At 40.6% G+C, this 27066-nt stretch overlaps 1 protein-coding gene across 1 annotated transcript in view; it reads right to left on the bottom strand.

Moving 5' to 3' along the window:
• The window catches only part of MMP20 (matrix metallopeptidase 20), a gene marked incomplete at both ends in the record, with an annotated part of 46770 nt that extends 21451 nt beyond the window's left edge, over positions 1–25319 (bottom strand). Inside the window, 6 exons of the mRNA XM_079709119.1 lie at positions 8839–8971; positions 11235–11396; positions 12185–12310; positions 14660–14808; positions 18397–18644; positions 25194–25319. Of these exons, the coding sequence (XP_079565245.1) occupies positions 8839–8971; positions 11235–11396; positions 12185–12310; positions 14660–14808; positions 18397–18644; positions 25194–25319 (944 nt within the window). The remainder of the gene's footprint in view (positions 1–8838; positions 8972–11234; positions 11397–12184; positions 12311–14659; positions 14809–18396; positions 18645–25193) is intronic.
• Between the last annotated feature and the right edge of the window lie 1747 nt (positions 25320–27066).

The following is a 27066-nucleotide window of genomic DNA, read 5'->3' as shown; positions in this document are numbered from 1 at the left end:
AAGAAACCCTCCTACTCTGCTGGTGGGAATATAAACTGGTATAGCCACTATGGAGAATAGTATGGAGGTTCCTTAAAATACTAAAAATAGAGCTACGTGTGATCCTGCAATCCCACTCCTGGGCATATATCTGGAGAAATCCATGATTTGAAATGATACATGCACCCAGTGTTCATTGCAGCACCATTTTCAATAGCCAAGACACTGAAGCAGTGTAAATGTCAATGGACAGATGAATGTATAAAGAAGATGTTGTATATATATACAATGGAATATTACCCAGCCATAAAAAAGAATGAAATAATGCCATTTGCAGCAACATGGATGAACCCAGAGATTATCACACTAAGTGAAGTAAGCCAGATGGATAAAGACAAATATCATATGATATCATTTATATGTGGAATCTAAAAAAAATGATACAAATGAACTTATATACAAAATAGAAATAGACCCACAGACACAGAAAACAAACTCATGGTTATCAAAGGGGAAGGTGAGGAGGGATAAATTAAGAGTTTTAGATTAACATATACACACTACTATATATAAAACAGATAACCAACAAGGACCTACTGTATAGCACAGGGAGCTATACTCAAATTTTTATAATAACCTGTAAGAGAAAAGAATCTGAAAAATAATAGGTATACATGTGTGTATAACTGAATCACATGCTGTACACCCGAAACTAACACAACATTGTAAATCAACTATACATCAATTGAAAAAAAAACAGCTGCAGGATGTATTGGAACTGGGAATGAAAATAAACAGATCATATCAACAGTCTGTAACCTGCTCTTTGATAAGGAGGGCAAAACAATGGAGTTTATTGATATTATAGACCTGCTGATAAATATTTAACTGCACTGGTTATCTTTGTGTAGCCAGGAGCCACTGCTGTGCCTGGCAGATAGGGCTCAATAAATATCTGTTGGCTAGATAAATGGGTGTCAGAGGGTTGTGTGGAACTCATCTAATCATCAGTTTTCATATTCTCGGAAATTTTCTTTCTCTTTTACTAAAGAACAGCAATTAAATCATCAAGTTTGAGATGAAGTCACTGGTAACATTCTTGAACCTCTTTGCCAGTCCTGTGACCTCCTTGGGGCAAGGTCATGTATTATTCATCTATGTATTCTCAGGCTTAGCAAGTGCCTGGCACATCTGGGACTTGATTCATATTTGTTGAACTTTTCTTTTTTTGTTTTACCTCACTGTCTTCACTCCCCATCTGCCTAAACATCCCCTCAGTCTTTCATTTTCAGGAGAGACATTCACCTCTTCTTTGCTGACTGTCAAGGTAATCCAGCAGGGGCTGATGGGTGCTTTCATTTTCTACTGTCTTCACCCCTTACTCTCCTTGACTCTCTTCTTCTCTGTCACCCTGTTCCCTAGTTTCAGGGGAATAGGTGTCTTTCTTCTTTTTATCATTTTGATGCTCTCAGCTGAACTGATGCTTCTCTCCCCTGAGACTGGACACTGTGGTACAGTGAAAGAAGAAAGGGGTGCTGGAGACCTTGTTTTATTATTGGATGTGTGACCTTGTATGGGTCACTTAATTTTTCTTGGAGTCAGTTTCTTTCTGTCAAATAAGAATGATAATAATAATAAACCTGCGCTAATATTTCAAAGGATCAATTGAGACAATGCATATTAAAGCATTTTATAAACTCTGGACTACTCTTACAATTATTTGTAAATACTTTAAAGAGACATGTTTTTACTCTACAAATTTATTAATTATGTAAAACTTAGAGTTTATCAGTAGAGCTAAGTTTCCTTCTAAATTTGTCTCGCTGATATAAAATTTTGTCACTGGAAAATTTGAAGTACAGACAGTCACATCATTGGCCAAGAAGCCATTCATTTGAGGGTAGCTCACTAACCAGGGCTGTTTATATCAGGATGTTTCAGAGGCCAAAAATCAGGCATGCATCATCCATCTCACTGAACCCAAGAGAAACAGAGCTTATAAAATTAAAAACCCACATGTAGACAGTGGTTAAAATAGCCAAAGCTGTGCACAGTGTCCTTAACTTAAGTGTTTATATCCATCTGAGGAGCCTACAGAGATCCATATTTATAAGCCGTAACCTGTGAAGATGTAAAGAACCTCGTCCTTAGTCAGAAGGAGGGTGTTCAGAAGAAATGGCAATGAATCAGCAATCTTAGTACACCTTCTGCCTCTTTGTCTGAATTTGTAGTACATAACAGAGAATCAGTCTAAGTAAACACAATGCCTGTGTTGACTTTCAGGGATGCAACCTTATAGCCGGAAAAGAAAGATCCCCAGGGAGACTGAAGGAGGAAGACTTCCTCTTTAGTTGTGCAGGCTTTCCTTAAGCCCATGGAACCCTGGGAGATGCTAGGTTCCAATGGTGCCATCTAATAGCAGAGGTTACTGATTTTATTGTCCCTCCTTCCCAAAGTGCTTTGCGTTTCTTTTTCTTCATTGGCTCCTTTTCATGTCTTCAAATGCGCCCAGGTATTTCTCATCTTGAAAAAAATCCTAATTTGACCCTGCTGCCTCTTCCAGCTCTTATCTTAACTCTTTGTCATTAACAAGATTCTCAAATGAATGACCTACATCTACCATTACCCTTTGCTCCACACCATTTGCCTTTTCACTCCTTGGGATCTGGGTTCATTCCTTACTACGCCGCTGAAACTACATCCCTTCATCATCCTGGCCAGTCACTCCTGTTCTTCAGTCCTCAGTCTGGTGACCTCAGCAGCATTGTCCACTATTGATCACTTATAAAAAAGATAATTCTCTTTTCCCTGGTTTATCTGGGGCTCCATTATAGGGATTCTGTCTCTGAAGTCAAGCAGACCTAGGTTAAAAATTCTAGCTGGGAAAAAGAACAGTGTGGATTAAATGAGCAGATGTCTATAAAATGCTTAGCAGAACACACAGCACATTGTAAATGATCATAAAATGTCAGCTATTGTTATTATAATTATTAGAGTTTATTTTCAAATCTTTTAATGTCTCCTCCATGTGGGAGATTCTATAACCAATGAAGCCTCCAGATGTGACCTCTCCCCTGAGCACTGGCTTATTTCTATAAAACCCCACTAGGATTGTCATCACCTTAAATTCGACACACCTAAAATTGAGTTTTTCTTCATTTGTCCCATAAGTCTTTTGGATTTTCCTATCTGTGTGGGCCATGCTGCTTCCTTTTCCATTGTTCTCACCAAATCAGTGTCCAAGTCCTGCTGGTGACTCCTTCAGGATGCCTCTTACATTTGCCCTTCTCTTCAGTCCCTACTTGCATGACCCTTAACCATATTTTTCTTTCCATTCGAATCTACTATACATAACGTCTTTCAAATGTGACAATTAGTGATTGACAGATGTTTTTAAATAAAGAATCCTATTTTGAGAATAAAACAGAATGTGGAGAAGCCTAGCAAACATTTTTGGGAAACCTGGATAGTCTAGAACCTCCTCCTTCTTTACCCTGCAGGTCGGGTGAAGGTTGTGGCTCTTTACCCAACCCGCAGGCCAAGGGCCCAGGAGCACAGGAGCCGCCCCAAAGTGCTTCTCCTACTCACTCCAAATGCATTCATTCATTCAAGTCAAAATTCAGAGTTCTCTTTGTAGTTCCATTGCACAGTCAGAGGTTATCTATGTGCGTGATAGGATAGACTCAGCATCATGAGTCAGCAGACCCGGGTTGCAGTGGAGGGTCTGCTGGGCTGAGAGACCCAGGCCTAGCTTTCTTATCTCCATAATGAAGGATTAGGACATGATCAAGCTTTATGTTTATTCCATATGTAAAATGCTATTATTCTTCTAAGGTCTATAGCTGATTGTGATATCCTTGATTTTATCATTAAATTATATCATGTAAAACCCAGAATAATCAGAGAGATGCAAATATCATTTGGGTATGACTGGAGTTCCAGTCACCTCGAGGAAATCTGGGATAACTTTAATATTTTGTCATCTATTATAAAGAGAAGTCTACATGAATTAAATATATACATATATTTATATATATATGAAAGTCATATATACTTATGACTTTCAACTTATTATAGCTGAAGTTTATTTCTCTTCAAACAGAACATTTGAATGTACCAATGTACCTTTATACACTGCAACAATCTCACGGTGACTTTAAAAGGCACTGCATTCCATCTTGCTTTGGAAACAAACTGTGTGGTTATTACATCCACAGCCTGAAATGTCTCATCAACAGGTTATTGTTGGTGATGGGGAATTCCAGGCTGGCAGGTGGGAGAGAACAGACTGGGAACTCTTTCATCATGGCCCCCAGGTTACCATGATGGCTGTGGCTTGAAAGAATTCTTTGTTCTTTGTCCAGGCTTAACAAGCACTTGGGGACTTTTGGTGACAGCTGGTAGGAGATCAGAGCCATGGGATTCTAGCTCTGGACAGCACCTTAGGAGGTGGTTAGGCAGGGAGGTTAGGAGCATGGGCTCTGGCAGAGGACAGTGTGGGTGTGGGCCCCAGCTCCACCCCTCACTAGCGACGTGAGCTTGAACCAGTTATCTTTTCTATGTCTAATAAAAAAGGAATAATAATCCATACCTCACAGGGGTGTTGTAAGGAGTTGATAACAAAGAGCTTAGCATAGTAAGTACTGGACACACTGAAGTCGCTATGAATATCAGACAACACCTCATTTTAAAGAGGAGAAAGAGAGGTTCAAAGTCCCAAGTTGGGTCAGTGTGTCAATTCCAGTGTTGGAAGGGTACCACTGCTGGCTCCTTCTAACTCCTCTTAGACCTTTGGTATTACCTGCCCTACCACAATAGCTCATCAGATCAGAAATGGGAGAACATGACAAGGTGATGGCTGAGCAGATACAAGTTGGCTTTCTTTAATTTCCTAACCACTCCTTTCTAAATGTCCCTTATATCTATTCCTCCCTTTCTATTCTGTTACCACCCTCAGTATTTATAGTCAAGATTTTGTCAAAGGACGTATTATCTTCACTTAGTCATGGCAATTTTTGAATGCTCACAGTTTGATAAACAGAAGGTTAAAAAAATTTCTTTTGCTTTTTTAAGAAAACAATTATAATTGCATGAAAGAGCATAATATCTTTGACTGCACTGTCTCCTTTGACTCTATCACAAACATTGATATTACCAAAAGAGTAAGCTGTGTGCTGCACTGGGGCACAAGTGCTACATGCACTTGTATGGGCAGCAGAGTCTGACAAGGTTATCCCTCAGATGAAGCTTATGTCACCTTGCACGGTGTCCAGGCTTCCTACTCTGCACCTTGCCTATCACTCCTGGGTCAACGTTTACCGATTCCCCTTTGGTTTACTTTTTGGTTATAAACAATAAAAATAAAGTAAATAATCAATAAGGCTTAATAAAAAAGATAATAATTAAAAATACCTCAGGTTGTTTCCTATCCCTAATCTGTTGTACATGTTTTTTGATTTCCACTCCTAAATATAGTAACTGCCTTTTACTGAGTGCTTACTACGTGTCTGGCACATTACTTGCCCAGTGCCACCTGATCAGTAAGAAGCATGGCCAGATTTAAACCAACTTAGTCTAAGTCTAAAGCCTGAGTTCCTGGGCTTTCCTCTCATCTGCCTTTGAAAATCAGATGCCCATTCATTATTGAAGCTGTTCCTAATTTTTAAAAATCAGAAATAATCCAGATGTTCATTAATTTGGGATTGGTTAAATAAGTTAGGACAGATCTATATATTAGGATAATATATACATACATAAAATAAAGATGAAAATTAAAATTCATTGAACACTGAGAGATTATTGAGTGAAAAAATGTACAAATCAGCACATCCAGCACATTACAAAATCCCACTTTTGTGGACATCCGTCTCCCTCTCATATTTTCAATAAATCTCTACCCAGAGAAGAAGTCTGGATGGACATCCAATAACATGTTTAACAATGTGATTACTCTGTGTTATTAGCTGAATGTTTGTGTCTCCCCATAATTCATCCCAACCCCCAATGTGATGGTGTGATGGTATTTGGATGGTACCAGTGGGAGGTAATTAGGGCTTGATGAGGTCATGAGGGTGGGGCTGATGGGATTAGTGCTCTTGTAAAAAAGACGCCAGAGCGTTTTCTCTCTGTCTAAATGCGCACATGAGCACACAGCGAGAAGGCAGCGCTTTTTGAATGTCCCTCTCCCTCATCTAACCCTGAAGTGTACAAAAGCAAGGGGACTATTGATCCGTCTTTATAGCTCCAGTCACTACAACAGTTTTTAACACTCTGAATGAGCTCAACGACCACTTTTCCAATGAAGAAAAAAGAATAAAAAATAATGTCACACATGCATATGCCTGAGCCATCTCTGCCTATTCTGATGTGGTTGAATTCAGTCCCCAGTAAGGGGAGGAGTGGAGGTGAGAGTTGGGATGTTTCTCTTGTTGTCCAAGGAGAGAAGTAATTATGCTCCCTGAGAAACCACAGAACGAGGAAACAAGGAACAAGTTAACTTAAACTCATGAGATTTCCAACAAATCTTCATGCTTAACCTTGGTCATTATCTGCTTCTACTAATGGGGCTTCCAGCTTGGCCTCGCCCACGACTTCCCTCAGCCCCAGGAAGCCCAGCAACAGCCTCAGCATCATTCAAGCACAAGAGTTGAAACAGGTGTCTTTTTACTAATTTGCTTTTACCATTGATAGAAAATAATAAAACTATTCAAAACACTGACACTCTGTCTAGGTGCTATCACCACACTAACTATTCACAGCAAAATGACATTAAACAGACTGTTGTCTTCTCTACTTCAAGCCAGTTAGGCCTAATAGTTATCATTGGTATTACCCAACCATACTTAGCATCCTTCACATCTGCACACATGTATTTTTAAATTCCATGTTATTTATATGCTCTGGATCTATTATTCATAACTTAATGAATGAGACACCTGAAAAATAGGCAGCTTATTTAGAGCTTTACCCTTTACTTCAACCTCACTTATTATCAGAAGCCTAGAGCTCACAGGTAGGCCTTCCCTTACAGGCTTTTACTCCAAAGCCTTAATTATCAAACTGCTAACACACTGTATACCAATGCCTGAGCCCTATTATTTACTCTCGTTGCTACTTCCCTAGCAGTTGCCTATAGCGTTCAAATTATTTTCTTCACTTGTCTAGCACAACCTCATTTTTCAACACTAATTCTAATGAATGAAAATAATCCTCCCCTAATCGATTCTATCAAACATCTTTCAATCGGAAGCATTTTCACTAGATTTTTTACTTCCAACAAGATTACCCCAACAACTATGCCCTGCGACCTAAAATGAGCAGCTCTCCCTGTAGCTGTTTCAGGTTTTATTCTAGTACTTGAACTTAACTTTGTAACACAAAACCTAAAATTTAATTCCCCTTTGCACCTGTATAAATTTTCCAACCTCTTCAGGTTTTTTCTGATTATTACTCACTGCCTGTCACCATTCATCAACACTTCAGCAAGCCAAAAAGCTAGCATCATTAATATTACATTTAATTCTGCTACAAAACTTTATTCAAAAAACTTCTTCTTATCTTCAGATAAAAACTTCCACATTGGGACTTCCCTGGTGGTGCAGTGGTTAAGACTCCGTGCTCACAATGCAGGGGGTCTGGATTCGATTCCTGGTCAGGGAACTAGATCCCATATGCCGGCCGCAGCTAAGAGTTTGCATGGCACAACTAAGGAGCTGGCAAGCTGCAACTAAGGAGCCAGCCTGCCGTAACTGAGACCCGGCACAACCAAATAAATAAATAAATAAATATTAAAAAAAAATTTCCACATCAATTTCAAACCAAAAACGTTTAATTTTCCTCTTTTTCCTTATTACACTAATGTTAAACTTACTTATTTTAATTTTGATGAATAATCTCCATAACAATAAAAATACTAAAAAATAAAGATCAACCACCTACCACCACTAGTCATAGCTGTATCTGATACTATAGCTACTCCTATAGCTCCTATAGTATCTTCACTAAAAACCCAGGATCTCTAGTATCATAAATTGCTCAATCTCCTATGCTATTAAAGTTAAATACCAATGCTATCTCATCATTCTTTACAACTCACAGAACTACTGAAACTTCTATTAGTAAGCCCAAAAGAAACATTCCTAAAACAACAGTAATAGAAACTCAAACCTCAGGGTATTCTTGAGTAACTAAAACTGTAGTATAACAAAACCCCACCAATATTCCCTTTTTCTCTGTGCTTTCTGACAGCTGATAGTTGAAAAGTCAGGAGGGCTTGAGAAAGAGGGGTTTAGGAAGAATACTAACTTTAGAACCATCCACCCATCTATCTATCCACCTGACTATCCATCCATCTATCCATGAATCCATGCATTCTTGCGACAACCTCTCTGTCCATCTTTCCATCTATCCAACCCCCATTAACAAATATTTATTGAGAATATACTATGTGCTCTCGCTAGGGATACAGTGGTGGACAAAACAGACATCAGATAAATCTGGGCTGGTGTCATAACTCAGCCACTTAATACAACTGTGTTACCTTGTGAAGTTACATATTCTCCTGAGCTTCTGTCTTCATCTGTAAATTTGGGATTCTAACTCTGCTTCACAGTGAAAAAGATTAGAAGAAACACTGTACTCATACCGAAAACAGTACAGTGGCAAGAGCATAGTAGGTGCTCTTTGGGTTTTGGCAGTTCCATATCTCCCCAAAGACTCCTGCCTCCCATCCAGATGCCACACAGGACAGCACTTCTGCATGATCGCCACCCATAGCAGCAGCAAGGTCCTCTAGAGTGACGTGTGTCTGGATACAGAGCTGAAGCCTGATAAGAGTTGGTGGCGTGTCTTAATGCTTACCAGTCCCTGAAGAACAGGAGCTCCTTTCCCAGCATTGTGACAGCATCAAAGGCTGAGCTGGAGTCACAGAGGTCGGGGATAGAAGGAGGGCTGTGGGGCACAGCGGGCTTCCCTGGGAATGTCTTCCGAGGTCCTAGGATTCAAAGCAACTTGGTCAAAATGGTACCAGGAATGTAGAGTCTGTGCACTTCTGCTCCAGGGACCCGCTTTCACTGTATATGACAGAGTAATAAGGAGCATGGCTGTCGATGACAGGCAGACCTGGGTTTGAATCCCGGCTTCATTAGTTGCTGAATTGTGTGATACAGGTGAACCTCCCTAAGCCTCCGTTTCCTCATAGTAAAATGGGGCAATAATGGTACCTATCTCAGAAGGTTTTTGTGAGAATTAAATAATGCCTAAAAAGCACTTAGTGCAGTGCTGTGCATATAATAAAAGTTCCAAAAATGGTAACTATTATTTCATTACTATGCATAATTTCTTTGATAGCTATGGGTGTTTCAAATTAGGAATCTATTTTGAAAATTGCCTCTGATTTTTTTCTTTTTGATAATTAAGTACTCTTTTTCTCAGTAAGATTATAACTTTCTTGTGAGTTTTCTTATTATTTTCAAACAACTTCTGGGTGTCCTTCCCTGTGCACAAGCCTTTTCTTAGGCACCCAGAAGAGACTGAGCAAATTCTTGGGGCACTGAAGTACCTTGGAATTGTTTGCCATTTAAAGTTATCTTCCGGTGGACACTCTTGGAATGTAGGACTTGCCCTTTGGGAGAGGTGCTGGTGAGTTTTCATCCCCCATTCTGTTCCTGAGCACTGTCTGCCAGCTACAGAAGAGTGAGCTGGCGCTGCCTGAGCCACTGCCCCCCACAGGTCTCTGTGCTTGATGGAGTCTTGTTGTGACCAGAGCTGAGGATCAGGGAAGGAGTGAGGCACAGAGAAGTGTCCACTAAGAGTGAGAGATGGGTGAGATCAGGGTGGAGAAGGGTCAGCAATGGGGTGAAGATCAGAGGTGGGGTGCAGCTTTGGGAAAAGATCAGAAACTGGAAATTGGTCAGATCAGAAGTGTGCTGCCAGGCACTCTACCAAAGATCAGGGTGCTCAGATGGTCAGGGGTGGCTGATGTGTGTGCTCCTTGGCAATATAAAACCATGTTTCTGCATTTTGTTCACCTGTGTAAAAATGACCATGTCAAAATATATGCTGCATCTCCTGGCCGAGTAAGAGTGGCCATCAGAATGGTGGTGACTCTCTAGTGCACAAGGACCCATAAAGGGCAGGCATGGATTTGGTGTGGGTTCTTCTTGGTGGCCACAGGAAGTGTTTCACATTGGAGTCCTAGGGCCAAATGTGTTATATGGAGAGATTCACAGTATTTTTTCTTCCTGTCAATCAAGGGGGGAGCAGGACTGGCATATACCCCTCTCTGAAGGGATAGAGCTGGCCGAACACTTTTTGGGATGAAATTTGTCTCTTATGCCTCAGGTAAAATCTGACTGCAGAAGTGTGTGCCCATTTCTAACCAGCAGATGGGCTGGCTGGCATGCAGGAAACATGGGCAAGCTGGGCTCTACAGACCCTTTTCTAGGCTGAGAGGAAGAGGAGGGACTCCTATAACTAAAGCCTGAATAACCAGGCTCTGAGGCTTAAGGAAAAGTCAGTTTCCTAGATTCTTCAGCTTTTATCCATCAAACACAAAAAAATGTCAAGGTCTAATGCTGTTTCAAGATTTCATCTCATGGATTAACAGATTTTTCTTTCTGTTAAGCAAAATTGGATATAGAGTTCCTAATAATCCTTTATTACCTTTGAAAGAATGTTAACACTTGATAATTTTGAATATTTTGGGATAGTTACTGTCTTTGAGCCTCAGCTTTCTCAACTATCGAGTGAGGAAAACATTTCACACCCCACAGGCTGATCATGAGGATGGTATGGAGATGACTCATATGAACATGATTTACAAACTTCAGATTGCCTATATGACTGAATGGTACAGTTATTACCATCATCATTGCTATTTTTAGAAAGATAAGGTCACTTATCTGCAAATGGATAAGCACCATATATATGAACTATAAAAAATATCCATCCTCTCCCAATGTCTGACTCCTGATCGACACTCAAAATACACACAAATGATTGTATTTTCTATGGCCATCAAGGGACCAATATGCTCTGGAGGAAAGATGTAAAATTTAATTGTACATCTTACAAAAGAAAGCAATACTCATATCTGGTAAATAAGCTCTTCATAAGAGGGCATAGCTGGGGCTGTAGTTTCTAGCTTAATCTTCACTTATGTAGGTAACTCCTGACAAAGTATACTTTCTTTAAGTTGGAGACCAAATGCCTGTCACTTGCAGGGTTTGTGGTCAAAAAAAGTGTAGTGATTGTACCGTACAGTGCCTGGATCCCTTTCACATCATCCTTGGGAAGGTGGAATCCATAAGGATGCTGATACTTATAAGTTGGGTACATCAGTGCTGATGGGTCTGTGGAATGGGCCAGGCCCAGTGCGTGGCCAAATTCATGAGCAGCAACAGTGAATAAATTGAAACCTAGACAATATGAGAGAGAAAAAGACAGCATCAGCACAAGGTTTTATTTTCAACATTTCCTGTCTTCACAGGAGAATTTATGCCCAAATCACAGTTTATTCGTCTTCTTTTCATAACTGGGTTATTCAAAGGTTGGTAGGTTGTCCTGGCACTTAGCTTTGCTGACTTTAGTCCAGTTCTCCCCACCTTGGCTAGGAGGGGCGTGGGGGTGGGAGAAGCTGGAAATGTAAATCAATTCATTTTGTTCATTGTCAGTGGTGCTCGGTAGATTGATAAAGAAGGGCTAACAGTGGCAATAATACCTAGATTTAGGCCACATATGCCTTACTAGTTCCCTGCCTACTCCCTCTTATCCACACAAGTTTCACACTGAAGATTTCTAGATGACATGCATGATGTTCTAGAACTTTTATACCCATCCCCATCGTACTTCTCAGGAAAGTACTGACTCCCCTCAGGTCATTTCTGAATATAGCCTATTTCCAAGTACAAGTAAGAATCAAAAAATATTATGTAGTTGAAGAAAAATTGAGCTGTGTGTTGAGTAGGGGATTGCTGCTTCTTGAGATTATACACTATGAACCAGAGATCAGAAAAGTCTGCAGCACGTTTGAGGGTGGATCTTTTTCCCTTATGGTGTTCCCTTTTGGATTTTTGGCTTACTTGTTTTTCCTAGCCAGCCCCCCTAGTTAAAGGGTGGCTTGGGACGTTGAACCTCAAGGTTTCATGATGGAAGCCCAGAAGAAGGTACAATATTTTCCAGGTTATGGTGAATTGTGCATATATACCATTCATTCCCATAGTCCACTTCTCAGCATTGTCGAAATGTGTATCTCCTCCCAGGCCTTCTCCAGGTGCAAATGCATGGGCTAGAGTCCCCCGAGGCCCATCGAATGGATAGGAATCCCCATGATCTAAACGAGTGGGGAGAAACACCAACAGGATTTAGTCTTTCTAGCAATTTTTGAAGGGTACCTAATATCACAGTGAACAGAAAACTTTTTCAGTAGTATTGACACTTCTCATACAAATAGGTTTACTTTTCAATATTCATTTTTTTATAAGAAGAAGCTCACATGCCAATGAGTAACCTATCCATTAAAAAATAAAAGGGATATTTTGTATTTTAAAGATAGTAAGCATTAAAAATAAAAAATGTTCTTTTGATATTGTATTTGTTGCAATGTCTATTAATTGGCACAAGGCATACTGTAGACTATGACCATGCCACAGATTACAAAAGGAGAAAGAGTGGATGGTCATTCAATCACAACCTCGTCCACTGACTGGACTGTTAACGTGTTGGCAGAGTGCTTTCAATGTATGATTCGGGGTTGTGGGGGAGGGATAAATTAGGAGATTGGGATTGACATATACACACGACTATATATAAAATATAACCAACAAGGACCTACTGTATAGCACAGGGAACTATACTCAATATTTTGTAATAACCTATAAGGGAAAAGAATCTGAAAAAGAATAGATATATATATATACACACACACACACACACACACATATATATATAACTGAATCACTTTGTTGTACACCTAAAACTAACACAACATTGTAAATCAACTATACTTCAATTAATAAGAAAAACAAAAAACCAAACAAAAATATGATTTGACTAAGACAATTATAGTAAATTGAACAAGTGTGTGCTTTCTGTTTCTAGAGCACAATATAATTTAAGGAAGTGTCAAAAAAAGAAAAATAAAAAGAAAATTTCTCTGTAATTTTGATATACTTCCATGCATAAAACTCATGAAAGCAATAAAGGTGTTTATAAAATTACAACTTTCAAAGCTTAATATGCTTTTGTATTATTATCTACATTTAATTAAAAGTTCATTACAGGGCTTCCCTGGTGGCGCAGTGGTTGAGAGTCCGCCTGCCGATGCAGGGGACACGGGTTCGTGCCCCGGTCCGGGAAGATCCCACATGCCGCAGAGCGGCTAGGCCCGTGAGCCATGGCCACTGAGCCTGTGCTCCGGAGCCTGTGCTCCACAACGGGAGAGGCCACAACAGTGAGAGGCCCGCCTACCGCAAAAAAAAAAAAAAAAAAAAAAAAAAAAAAGTTCATTACAAATATAATAGGAAAGGAGGAAGAATAAAACGAGGGATATTATAGAAACTACATTTCACAGTTTTTCAGGATTTTCGTGAGGATACCTTGTCTTATTAAAAACCAACAAAACTAATTCTGGTGTGCCATTCCCCGGGTTTCAGTGCAGTGTTGTTTAATCAGATTACATGCCCTGAAGGCCTGGTTAAATGGCAGCACAGTCCCTAGTCAACTCTGTTTTAGGGAACAGAGCACAAGCTTGGAAGATCAAGAGACAGTCAGATGTTAACTCCATCACCTCCAGAGCTGCCCTGAGCCCACTGCCCTGCCAGTTCACTGGGGGTGGAACAGGATCTGCCATGGACCAGGCCACACCCAGGGCCACCTCTCAAGGGGTCACACTCAGGACTTACTTGATCTTCTCTCTCCCAGCTTCTAAGCATGTATTTTCCCAGTGACATTAGATTAAAATTAAGATGAGGACTTGAAATAGGACACTTAGAAATGTTATCTGTGGAGGGGAAGAGACAGTGATACTCACCTTGACTCTGAGGAAACTGAGAGGAGAAAGGAATTACATGGCCTTTCCATCATCTACTACTAGACATGCTTCTCTGAAAAGGGCTCCACTTCTCGCTGGGGGGAGTTGGGGTATGGAGAAGAAGTGGGCAGGTTGGAGGCAGGCCTGGCATCTCCAAAAGATGGTATGCAAGTGTGGACAAGACGGCAGTGCCAGTCACTCTCCTAAATATTGCTGCACGGGAAAGCTGTCAGGGCTCCCGTGAAATTAATCCTCAGTGAGGATTCAAGGTGGGGAATCCTTGGCTAATATGGGAGGGAGTATATGGCGATGGGCATCATCATGGGAATGGGATGAGGACAGATGACCTCCTAGCCAATGGGAAAGCTAAATCTGACAACATTTGTCCCTGATGGGGCAATACCACTATGAAAGCTGATTATGCTGAGTCCATTCTGCAGCTCAGTCTAATGATGACAAGAAATGCTGAGAACTCCTCTGGTATATTCTGGCCAGATGAAGACTGTGACTTTGCCATGATCTTGGCCTCTGCTCTTCACAACTGTGTGAAGGAGGATTGTGCTGATCACATGGATTAAACACTGTAGGAGGAAAAGTGTTGAAACATTTCTCCTCTGATCAGTAGACAAAATCTAAGAAGCACCACAGTACCTCCAGTTTCAAAAGATATCATAATATCTGCTTCTCCTGAGTTTATTCTGACAAAGCTCAGAGGGACGGCGCTACTCCAGGCCTGCAGGGCCATCTCCACTGCTTTGTCCACTTCTGCAGAAGTCATGGAAGGTGTGTATTTGGATATTCTGTGAAAACAGAAGGAACATGTTTTGCTTTCAGTAAGTGCTCCTAAGTGAAGAAAGCAAGAATTACATCAAGGTTGTATTAAAAATAAAAATATTGAACATAAATCTACAATTTAGATTTTTTTCTCCAAAATAATAATTCTTATTTTGTTTTCATATTTGTTACTGAAACATGTTAAACAGTAAGAAAAATGAAGGGAAGAAATGAAAGAGTTGAGATAATCTGGTGCTGAAACAGTTTGGCTTTCATTGTTATTATATATCACTAACTTTAAAGAATAATACCTTGTGTAACTTTACGAGTAGCTGGAAGTCCATTTTCCCTAAAGTAGTTTTAATTGAGAAGGGACCTCTTTCCCCAAAAGGTACTGAAAATTTTCAATTGTAAAAACTAAAAACACAGAGTTTTGAGGTTTTTCAAATTCTTGTTCAAAGGCCATCAGGATTTCCCCAGGGCCATGGGGGAATGTTTTTTCTTAAAATAATATGTATCTTAAAGGGGAAGTGCTAGCTCCTCACAAGGATGCTCACTTGAACTGAAAAAGGCTTGAGTCTTTCATCAAGTCCTGGCCTGGCAATGACATCAGAAGGCAGAAAAGTACAGAGCATTTTGGACAAACAGTGGGTGGAGACAGTTGGTGTTTTTCTAGGACCTGCCATGCTGGAGGCCAGGGGCTGGGGGTTCTTGGCAGCATGTAAAGGAAGGGCGGGAGAAGGAAACTCCCACCCAGAACCTTGGGCTCAGATGGAATCACGGGTGCAGAGTTAGAAGTGAATTCTGTGAGAGCCAATCTTGAGAGCAGACACCTAGCCAACTTTCTCTTTCTGCAGCTCCTAGTCCAGACCCTTGCACATAGTAGGCACTTAGCAAACACTTGCTAAGTGGATGAACTAATGAATAAAAGCTAGTGTTTTTTAGGGCCTACTCAGTAGTTCTCAAAGCTTAGGACTTGTGATAAGTACTTAGGAAACTTGATAAACACACATGTATGATCCAGAAATCTTCATTTAACAAGTATTCTAGGTTATTCTGATGCAGGTTGTGCATTCTCAGCCAGAAACCAGCAGTATATCCTGGGGGCCCAAAAGGAAGGGACCATGTCCCACAGAGAGGATGGGAAACCTCAGTAATGGAGAGGGAAGGATCAAGGAGATCTCTAACTCCGGGGACTGGGGCCAAGAGGAGGGAGGTAGAGTGTCTGGGGGGAAACCAGAAGGACCCTTGAAGGGACCATTTAGTGTTTTCAGAATATGCCGTGCTCACTGCATAATATGAATCTGTGATTTATCATGGCTCTGTGTAGTTGGTATCTCGAAATTCGCTTACATTATAGACAAGCTATCCATCCCCAAAGAGCTGCCTGTGTGTTGGGCTGGAGAAGACAGGGACGGAGAAGGCACAACACCAGAAAGGAAGAGCACGTGGACAGAGGTCCTGACCCAGGGTCTGGAGACTGACACAGCAGCAGTGATGACAGTTAATGTTCTGTGAATACACACTATGTGCTGGGACTTGTTCTAGGCACTTTTAAATGTGGTACGCCCTCTAACCCTCACAGCAACCTTCAGAGATAATAGTAACACTCTACGTTTTATGACTAGTCAGGACTTGAGCCCAGTTCTTTACGACTCCAAAGCCTATGCACATCAGCACTATGCTATATTTTGTCTTTTGCAGTCCTTCGGGCTATGTTAAAAGAGTTATTCTGAGATCCAGTAGCTATATAGACAGAGTATAAGATAGTCTCTAGTTCCTTTTTGGGTGGGGCGGGGGAGAAGGAGAGTTGTTTGGGAGCAACTGGATGGGCAGTGTGGAGGGTGCTTTGGGGACTGCCCAAAATATTATCACAAGAATATTATACTTCTTTAAGTCCCAAATTAGCTTGATCTATCCCCTTGTCTTTGCTGTGCATAATCACTGACTAAAATTCTGTGATACAGTTTATTTTAAGAAATGACGGAAAAAATTTTGTGAGTTTATATAAAATATTTCTGTCTTACCGTTAATCATCTCATAATCTCTTGGGTGTTTAAAATTCCTTATAGGGTGTTTCTTCCCCAAATGCTTTGATTTTTGTGGAATTCTTATGCTGGAGCAGAGGCTAATAATTGTGTTCAGCACCACCTTAATGGACTCTTGGGCTCATAGCAACCAACAAGTGGCCTAGAGGAATCATCTGATCTCTCTTTGGGTTTGAGCCCCCATTTGATCACAGGGAATCACTGGTGTGCTGCTACAGTTTAACAACCAGTTCTGTGACCAAAACTCCTTGTCTGTAGGGTTTGCTGGTTTCCATACTGTAAGTACCCTCACTATGGCTAATTTCAACAACCAACTTGCCATGAGTGAACGAAAAGCTGGGAGGAGATGAGCAGCAACACATCTTTTCCATCATACAGATAAGAGATGTAAATGACCTCGTGAATATAGATAATAGTAAAATGTAGTATAATAATTAGGAAGCACCATGGACGGTCCAATGGAAGAGGGTGGACCAACCTGGGAAGGAGGCCTGTCTGGCCCCACAAATGGATGCAGGCTGCAGAACCCAGAGTACAGTGAGGGTGTAGATTCTGGTTGGGTGAATGAGTCCTCTTGGATCATGCGGAATCCTTGTTCCGCCTGGGACAGGAGGAAGCCAGAGGATGGCCAGGTGGGGGCCAGGCTCAACTGTGGAGGTGGAGGGGGGTTAAGGTGGGAGATGGGGGAGCCTGGGGCTAGGGGCTGACCGGCTCCCGCTTTGCCTACAAGTCAGGCTCAGATGTCACTGGCCAGTCCCTGGGTGACTTGGTAGCTCCCTCCATGTGCTGCCACAGTTCTCTGCTTAGACCCGTAGTTTCACACTTCTCACCCGGAGCTGCGACTCTTTGTACGCGTGTCTCCCCCAAAGGAGAGGAAAGGTGATCTACTCACCTTTACATCTCCAAAATTGAATGCCTATGGTAGACATTTAATAAATTGTCAATAAATTATTTTTGGAATTAATAAAAAATTAATTTATTAGTAGGTGAGTTTATTTACGTCTGATTTAGAAGATTGTTTTAAGAAAACTCGTTGGTACCATCAGGTTATTAATCCTAGACTAGTTTATTTTTCTTTAGAGAAAAATGTGTTGTCTCTAATAGGTAAAATTGTAATGGCTAAAACGGCCAGCCATTATGATACTCTTGAGATCATATTTTCTAGTGAACTCTCCACTGTCATTTTCTAAAGATTAGACCTAAAAGGTTCTTATGCACTCTTATGATTGTGATGAGTCATGATTTTTATACAGATCAGAAGGAAGATTTTTTTGTTTGTTTGTTTTGTTTTTTTTTTTTGCGGTACGCGGGCCTCTCACTGTTGTGGCCTCTCCCGTTGCGGAGCACAGGCTCCGGACGCGCAGGCTCAGCGGCCATGGCTCACGGGCCCAGCCGCTCCGCGGCATGTGGGATCTTACCGGACCGGGGCACGAACCCGTGTCCCCTGCATGGGCAGGCGGACTCTCAACCACTGCGCCACCAGGGAAGCCCAGAAGGAAGATATTTTTAAAGGAAAAGAAAGAAAGGCTCTTTCTCTCTGAATTTGAAAAGATTCGATCTCATTACCTGTATGTCAAAGTATTTTTTTTCCATTTGGGTTCACCTGGGAAGAGGCGATAGTTTGCCACATCAGGAACTCCACAGCGAGGCCTCTTGATCACATCCATGGTGGCCCGGTCTAACTTCCCAGTGACTTGGAGGCCGAAGAAAGCCTGCAGCTCCTTAATGTTTTTAACCGTGGAATTGCCTCCTCTTGCAATCATCTCACCAATCTGGTGCCCTCCTTTCTTTGTGTAATATTTGTCAAGGTATGCCTGAAATGGAGAGGCAGGCTGACGTCCACAGCACAATCTCTGGGCAACACTTACGCTCAGGTAAGACAGGGACGGTATTCTTGATATGCTAAAGATAGTGTGCAGAGCATATTCCCACTTTTGAAAAAATTAGATATATTTGCGTAGATGAAGCTTAGACAGATATATGCCAAGTTATTAACAACAATTATCTTTGGGCGGTGGGATTTTATTATGTGCGTGCCTTTTATACTTTTTCTACAATGAATAGTTATTTGAAGAGAAAAAAATAATGGAAGGAGAATAATGTGAACATTTTCCCCACGGACCATTTATTTGTCATTGAGGTCTTTACCAATTTGCAAAACAAAGACTCTCCTATTTTTCTAGTAAGCAGTTATTAGTGTCGTATTTTCAGTATACATTATGCAAGATCAGTATGTTCTTAACTCTCTGTGGCCTATATTGCAGCCTCTCATCTTATACAAAGGCAGCAAGTCAATCTGTTTCCCAGCTGAGACTTTTAATTAATTCAGGTGTGTTCAATACATGGAGTGCAAATTGTTTCCAAGGGACATGTTTCCTAGGACTGGCTCTTTGTCCCTTGAAGCAAATGAAATTAGCCATAAATTATAAGGCTTTTACTTGGGCTTAAAGGCTTAAAACCCTAATGTACCACTCAAAACGCTCTGTATGACTTCTTGGGTGAAGTGAGTGAGACAGGGTCGTGAAAATGCAGGGTCAGAGCCTGCTCTTGGCCCAGGAATTTCACCCACCCAACTTATTTCAGGAAAACAAAAAGCAGCTAAATCTTTATATCTATATTTTATTAAATATAAAATTTTATATTTGTATATTATTATAAGGTACTTATTTGTTGTATATAAATAATATTATTTATATATTTTTGAAAAATATTTAATGGCATGGAGTAATGAAGTCAATATAATGGCAATATACTGAGAAAGGTAGAAGTGAAATATTTATACATAATTTCATGAATAAACAAAATCATATAATGTAAATAGATTATATTCATGTTTATTATATCTGTATATTAATATAATAATGTTAACATCTATATTAACACTTAAAATTAAGACATTAATCAAGACATTGATAATTAACATATATATAATTTATAATGAACATAAGTAACATAAATAATGGAAGGAAATAAGTCTGAATATTAATCTTGTTTATCTCTGGGTTTTAAAATTATGGGTGACAGTTTATTCTTTATCCTTTCCTATATCCCAAAGTTTTCTGCTATGAACATGAACTGTAATTATTAAGGAAAAAAAGAAAAGGAGTAAGACTTGCTCACTTGTTTGGACAAGGTGCTCTGTGTCCTTACTGTGGGGTCAACCAATCCTTACTCCTTGCCCTGCTTATGAGAGGAGCTCACTTCCCTGGTGGTCGTTCTTTGTAAAAATCTTACTGAGATGAGAACCCAAGAGGAGGAAAAGGGCGATGGAGCCCTGAAACAAAGGTGTAACTATTTGCTTTCATTTCCATGTCTGGTTAGGCCATCTTAAATCAACATTTTATGTTCCTGATCTTTTTGGCAGAATGACGTTGATTCTCTGAGCCATTCTGTTTGCTCAAGCTGATGCTGTGATAACGCGACGCTCATGGTAAGTCTGAATTATGCTCTTCAAAGGTGAGCTCTGTGCAGAAGGCCAGATGCTCCATATTTTCTGAGGCCGTTTTGATTTCAAACATTTTATTCCCTTGTTAGGCTATGTGTTACACTTACACTCTAAATTCTAATTTTGGTTTTATGAAATATGGTCATATAAGAAGATGCTTCTGATATATTAAGTGAAAAGAGGTTTACAACTATTATTATAGTACAAGCCACCTTTGTAAACAGAAGTCTGTGCGTATTAATACACACAGATATATAGTCATAAACTAGGACTAGGATGAGGAAGTGGGTGGGGGGTTGCCAAATAATCAATGATCAAGAAAAATAATGTTTAATGCAATATTTTTGGAAAAAATAAAAATTATTGCATAAAATCCATGATGGACAAAATATCAAAATTTTAAACAAAGTCAAGGTCCAAGCTTGTGTCACGCCTTCACGTTAGTCCCAGCACTGAGTCATAGAAAGGGTTTTGAAAAATGTAGACTAAAGGATTAACAGTGGTTATATTTTAGTGATGGAATTGAGAATAATTCATTTTTAGTTATATATGTTTTATATATTGTTTTGCTGTGAACATATATAATTTTTATAATAAAATATTTTTTCTTCAAAATATGCTTAAGATGCTAGACCTGCAGCTCAAAAGGTTTAAGGCAAGTCATAGTAAATAGGATTAAAAATATCTTTAATGAAGTAAAGATAAAATCAAAAACTATTTCTACTTAAAGAGACCACAAGGATTGGTTACTGCAGTGACACAGGTGAGTTGCTCCCTACTGGGTGCTCCCACGGAATGTGGTTCTTAGACTAGTGAACACCTGCCACCTTGTACCACAGTCCACCAGCTTGTCATCACTCTCACCTGTGGGGTCTCAAGCTGGGGATCGTGATGCCTTCACAGATATGGCCCTGGCCTGACCCAGTTCTAGGTTCAGATGTTCAGTTACCATTTGAGCTATTTTTCTTTAGGTAAAATATAGAAAATATGCTTCTTTGAAGAATTATCAAACTCTCTGAGGTACAGAGAGCCCAAATTATTCTGTACACTTTCTTGCCAAAGTTATTGATGAGGTTTTAGTATACTTTTCAGAGTCAAAATGTTCAGTTAGGCACAAAGATGCCCACTTAGAACTGTGTTTGTGTTCTATTCTAACACTTGTGTGCTGTTGGCTCAACACATAATTGTAGGCCTGGGTCAAAGATTTCAGGACTCACCAGAATTGTCCTATGTGCCTCCCCACCCTCTGTACTCCCCCATTGTTGAAACCACAGGAGTCTAGGGTTGGCAATATGGTGGTCCCCTCTCCGTGTCTCTAACAATGTTTGACAGGTAAGAATAGCAGAGGCCTAGAGGGCAGTCCCAGAAGCTGGTGGCCCAGGTCCCCCTCCCGACTCTTCTTTCAGTGCACTTTCCTAGTGTCCTTCCTGAGAGTGAAGAGCTTAAAGCTCAGATTTAAGTGTGCTTCAGGACAAGATGAAGTTCAAGATACGGTTCTTCAATATTTCTTTCTGTTTTGGCTAAGTCACAGGAATGGAACTGTGGGAACTTTTTGTTGTGTGACAAATCCTAGGTTCTAAAAAGCTTGGGCAATTCCTTTTGGTGTCAGGTTTCTCATCTATAAGATGGGGTTGGTGTCTATCCTACCCACACCAGTATGAGGATCCAATGAGATCCTTAGTGTGAAAATACTTTGAAATGTATCAAAAGACTTTAAAATGTATATACCTTTTTACTCATTAATTACACTTCTGGAAATCTATCCTGAAAAAAATAATCCTTTAGATTAGGCTGATGTACAAAGATGTTCATAGAAACATTATTCATATGGAAATATTCCATGTATCCAACAAAGGAAATGGCTAAATAAATTATAAATCACTTATATTCTGAAATATTTGTAACTTTTTAACATGATCTTTATGAACATAGTATAAAATCAAAATTTTTTATGTTATAATAATAAGAAAGGTAGGAACCAAATTTTGAGTGTAATGACAATTAAAAACTATCTTTATGCACAGAAAGTAAAATGGTAGTAAAAGTACCTGAATTTAACAGTTTGTATTTGGAAGGATTTTTGTTTATTTTCTTTAATTATAAGCTCATAATAATGTGATTATAAAAGCTTATATTATTTTAAGGACAATTTAACAGCCTGTATTAAATGTTGTATTGATATTATTATTTTTTAAAAAAACAAACAAAAAGTAGAATAAAACTCTGGATTATGAGACTAAGTATTTCATCATTTTCCAAGCCTTTATGATAATTAGCCAAACAGAATTTAAAAGATACAAGTGGGCATTAAATCAACTAAAAACCTGTTTATCTTTTCAAGCATAGATTATCGTATTCATGGGTTTAGGAAGAAGCGAATAGTATTTGGAAACGTTTCCTGCCTGGAGTTTCCAGGCACAGGAAACCATTTGTTATCTCTTAGTGAGCGATCTAGAAAGAAGAGAGTAGTGTAGAAGGGGCTTAACCTGACCTGGACCCCCAGGCCCCAGGTGTGTGCTGGCCTGGCCTGACTCTGGGACTCAGCCAGTATCTTCTTGCCACGCTGGCCCGATGCTCCAATCCAAGCTCCTTCAGCCCCCGGCTGCTGCACTTGCTCTTTTCTCTGCCTGGACTGCTCTGTCTCCAGATCTTCACACGACTGTGAAGTTCAGGTTCACATAGCTCTTTATCTCAAATATCACTTCCTCAGAGAATCCTTCCTGGACTACTCAAGTGAAAATGTCCCCCAGGGTCCCAGTAACTCGCTATCATCCTAATTTATTTTTTGATATCACTTGGGGACTTATTGATTGACTTGTTTGTCTCCTCCCAGCATCTTCCCACTCCTCCATCATCCCCATGCCAGCGCCATAAGAACAGGGATTTGACTTGTTTTGTTCACTGATGTTTGTCCAGTGCTTAGAACAGGTCCTGGCACATAGCATACAGTAAACTTTCAATAAATAATCGCCGAATGAATGAACTTAAGCTATTTTTATGAAATAAGTCTATTTTCATGTCCTTTCATTTGTTGTATTGTAAGGCTGCCTAAGTTGTTAAATATTTCTATGAACTATAAGATGGAACAGTAATTCTTTCTAGGCACTGGGATCCACTTGAGAGGTTTGCCCAGATCATTCCAGCTTGCTGCAGAGTAATACCTGTTCCTGCCCAGAGCTGATGACTGAGGCCATTGCAGGCAGGAGAAGGTCTGTTTGCCAGGTGTTCACAAGTTTCCTTGATCCTTGGTCGAAGGTCTTTCAGAAAGTATGCCATGAGGGAGACTGAGGAGGGCTGACTTGCTTTGGAGAGGAAGGAGTAAGGGGTCACTGCAGTCCAAGAACACCTAAGTATTTCTAAATCCTCCTATAGCAAGGTTAGCTTTTTCCAAGGCTTGCTGGCCTTATTCCTGCATAGACCACTATGGGGTCAGCTAATTGTTTTCTGCAAAGGTCTGGTAATTAATATTTTTGGTTTCATCGTGTGGTTTCTGCCATTGTGGTACAAAAGCAGTAATTGATGATTTGTAAATGAACAGGCATGGCTGGTTTGGGCCCAATGAACATAGTTTGTCTGAATGTGGACAAAACCACAGTCTTCAGCCACCAGATCAGTTCTGGCCTCAGCATGACCCTCCTTCTGGAGGTCCCAAAGCCTCTAGTTTCTGAATCAGGGTGGCATGAGGCTGGGTGATGGAAGATTACATTTGGGGAGAAGGGATTCAAAGCTTGGTGGCACCAGCAAAATACAATTTGAAATAGACCCCCAGTATTGTGAGATATGTTATTTGGAATTTAGTTTGTCTGAAAGTGGGCTCAGGTCAGAGGAAGTTCAACAGGTCTGTGCTCGGCATCCACTGTGCTGTTTATATGCAGGGCTGATGTTCAAAATGTTTAACGACTGGTGTGGCAGGGGGACGGACCAATTAGAATGGAAGAGTGGTGTAAACAATCAGTAGGGATGCGCCGGTGTGTACAGGGGACACTCAGCTCTGCAATGTGTACACAGCTGTAGCCTGGCAGGTAGGAAAGCAACCCTGAGGCAGGGTTGGCAATCACAGATGCGCTATCATTTTGACAGAGGCTTGAAACAGAGGCCCTGGTGCAAAAACATCTCACTTACACACCTTTCATGAATGTTGGAAATTCCTTCATTGAAGACTTGTTTCTTAAGGTTAAAGTTCACCACTTCCCTTTAAATGTTAAAGACAAAACACTTGGAAGCAAATATACATTGAATCACTTTGAGTCACACTTAGTCTTTGAAGAAATTCTGATATGTATCATTTTATCAGATTCTCTCTGACAGTCAGGAGAGATTTTAAAGGAGGGGAAGGTACAGAAATTGTAAGTAAATAAGGTACTTGGGGAATATGCTTTAGAGAGGAGAGACCCTCACATGAGAAGCAGGTAGCCACCCAGCAAAAATTTGGTTCACTTCAAATTTTGATCAAGTTTGCCCTGAGTACAAGAGCCATTTTTCTAAAAAGTGAACACAGGAAATCTTTCTGTTGTGACTGTTAGGAATCTTAGCACTAAGTTTCCGACCCGCCTCTACTGTGCAAATCTTACACTTTGGTTTTTATTTTTCTGCCCTTATTTTTCCTCCTACGTTGCTCCTCAAATACTTCTTTTGTCTTTTTTTGGAATGCATGTATTTTTGCAAGCCGCCTCAAATTCTGTGTGCAGCAAGATACCTGCATAGACATTCATTCATTTATTTATGCAATCATGCAACACAGGCACTCAGTGTGTACCAGACACCAGACTTAGCTGTACAGGGGATCGTATCCATTAGACTTCAGTGGACTTAGAAGATGAATTCAAAGCCATAACAGATTTTCCTTATTTTCTCATTATCCCCTTTAGGTTTTCTGGGGCAGGAGGGAGAAGAGGGAATTGTGCAAAGATTCACAAACCTGTGCGAGGTGGTAGCTGTTCCTTGAGGTCCTGGGGGTGGCTGCAAATAGGGAGGGGGCTGCAGTGGAAAACTTCAGAGTCGTGACGAGGAGGACAGCAAGGCCAGATACAGGGAGCACCTTCATCTCCTCCTGGTGGCTTGGTAATTATAGCAGCCCGGGGGATGGCAGACAGTGCACGTTTGCACTTGGACCTTGAGCTGCTTTTATAGAGTCAAACAGGTCTGGGCCCTCAGAGCAAGGATGATTCATGTCTCAAAAGGTAATTATACAGCTCCTTTCTCCCCTGATGACGGCGTAACACAGCGGTGCACAGGAGTCAGGGAACCTTCACTCTTTGCAATTTACCAAGTGGCAAAAGGAGAAAAACAGTCACTTTTAATGCAGTTTGTCAGCTACTTACATGAATTGGATTAATTTGAACCCACCTCAACTGAAACATTTGATGAGTCTCAGTTTAGGGCTTTTCCATTCTGCTGGCAGAGAAGGTAAATGAGTAGAATATACTTTAACTTGTCCTCTACCTCTGGACTCCCCACACATCTACCCCATTCACCTTCTTCTGTTACCACTTGGACATTTCTCAGAAACAAATGCTGTTTATAATGATGGTTCTGGGACACGTAAGATCCTGAATCAACAAGGAAGCATTACATTATACCATGCTGACTTAGGGTGGAAGGTGCACTGGTAATTGTTAGAAAGCTTTTGAATAAGTTAACATAAGAGAGGTGTTCTTCAGCAACCGAAACCGTCAATTCCCCATTCTCTGTGCACTCTGGTTAGCCGGAGTCATACTCTTGTTCCTGGCTCTGATTTGGATGGATCCTGATTTAGAGATAGCATGGAGAAATGGTGTTGTATGGTGGAAAAAGTACTTTGGCATCGGACAAACTGAGATTAAATTTTGTTTAGGATACTTCCTAGCTGGGTGACTTTGGGCAAGTTATGTAACCTCTCTGAACATGATTTTTTTTTTTTAATCTGCAAAAGACTGACAGTAATACTGTGTGTAAGCCCCTCATGTTACAGAGGTAGCATAGCATGTGACATGGTGTCTGTGGGTGTCACTTGCATCCAGTAGACCTGGGTTCAAGTCTTAGTTCTGACACTTGTGCATATGGCTGAGCAGGTTACTTAATCTCTTTCAGCTGTGGTAATTTTGCCTGAAAAATAGGGAAAAAGGTACCTACTTTGAAGAATTGTCATAAAGGAGTAAATCAGGTCATAACAAAGCCCTCAGCAGAGTGCTCAGTAGACGTCAGCTCTTACAGAATAATGTTCAATTTATCTTTTTACTTTATTACCAGACACCAGGCATGCTTTTTTTTTTTAATGAATTAATTGTTCTTAAATTATTTCACTCTGGAGTTTTTTTTTAATTTTCGAAATTTATTTAATTTATTTATTTATTCATGGCTGCGTTGGGTCTTTGTTGCTACGCGTGGGCTTTCTCTAGTTGCGGCGAGCGGGGGCTACTCTCCGTCATGGTGTGCAGGCTTCTCATTGCAGTGGCTTCTCGTTGCGGAGCACGGGCTCTAGGTGTGAGGGCTTCAGTAGTTGTGGCATGCGGGCTCAGGAGTTATGGCTCGCGGGCTCTAGAGGACAGGCTCAGTAGTTGTGGTGCATGGGCTTAGGTGCTCCGCGGCATGTGGGATCCTCCGTGGCATGTGGGATCTTCCCGGACCGGGGCTCGAAACCATGTCCCCTGCATTGGCAGGCGGATTCTTAACCTCTGCGCCCCCAGGGAAGTCCCACCAGGTAGGCTTTTAATTAATGTTTTTTGAACGGATGAGTGGATGACTCAATGATTCTCAAAGTGTAGTCCCTGGACTAGCAGCATTACTATTACCAGGGAACTTGTTGTAAATAC

Source organism: Hyperoodon ampullatus, assembly GCF_949752795.1.
Source record: "Hyperoodon ampullatus genome assembly, chromosome: 7".
NCBI lineage: Eukaryota > Metazoa > Chordata > Mammalia > Artiodactyla > Ziphiidae > Hyperoodon > Hyperoodon ampullatus.
This window is presented reverse-complemented; position numbering and strand designations above follow the sequence as displayed.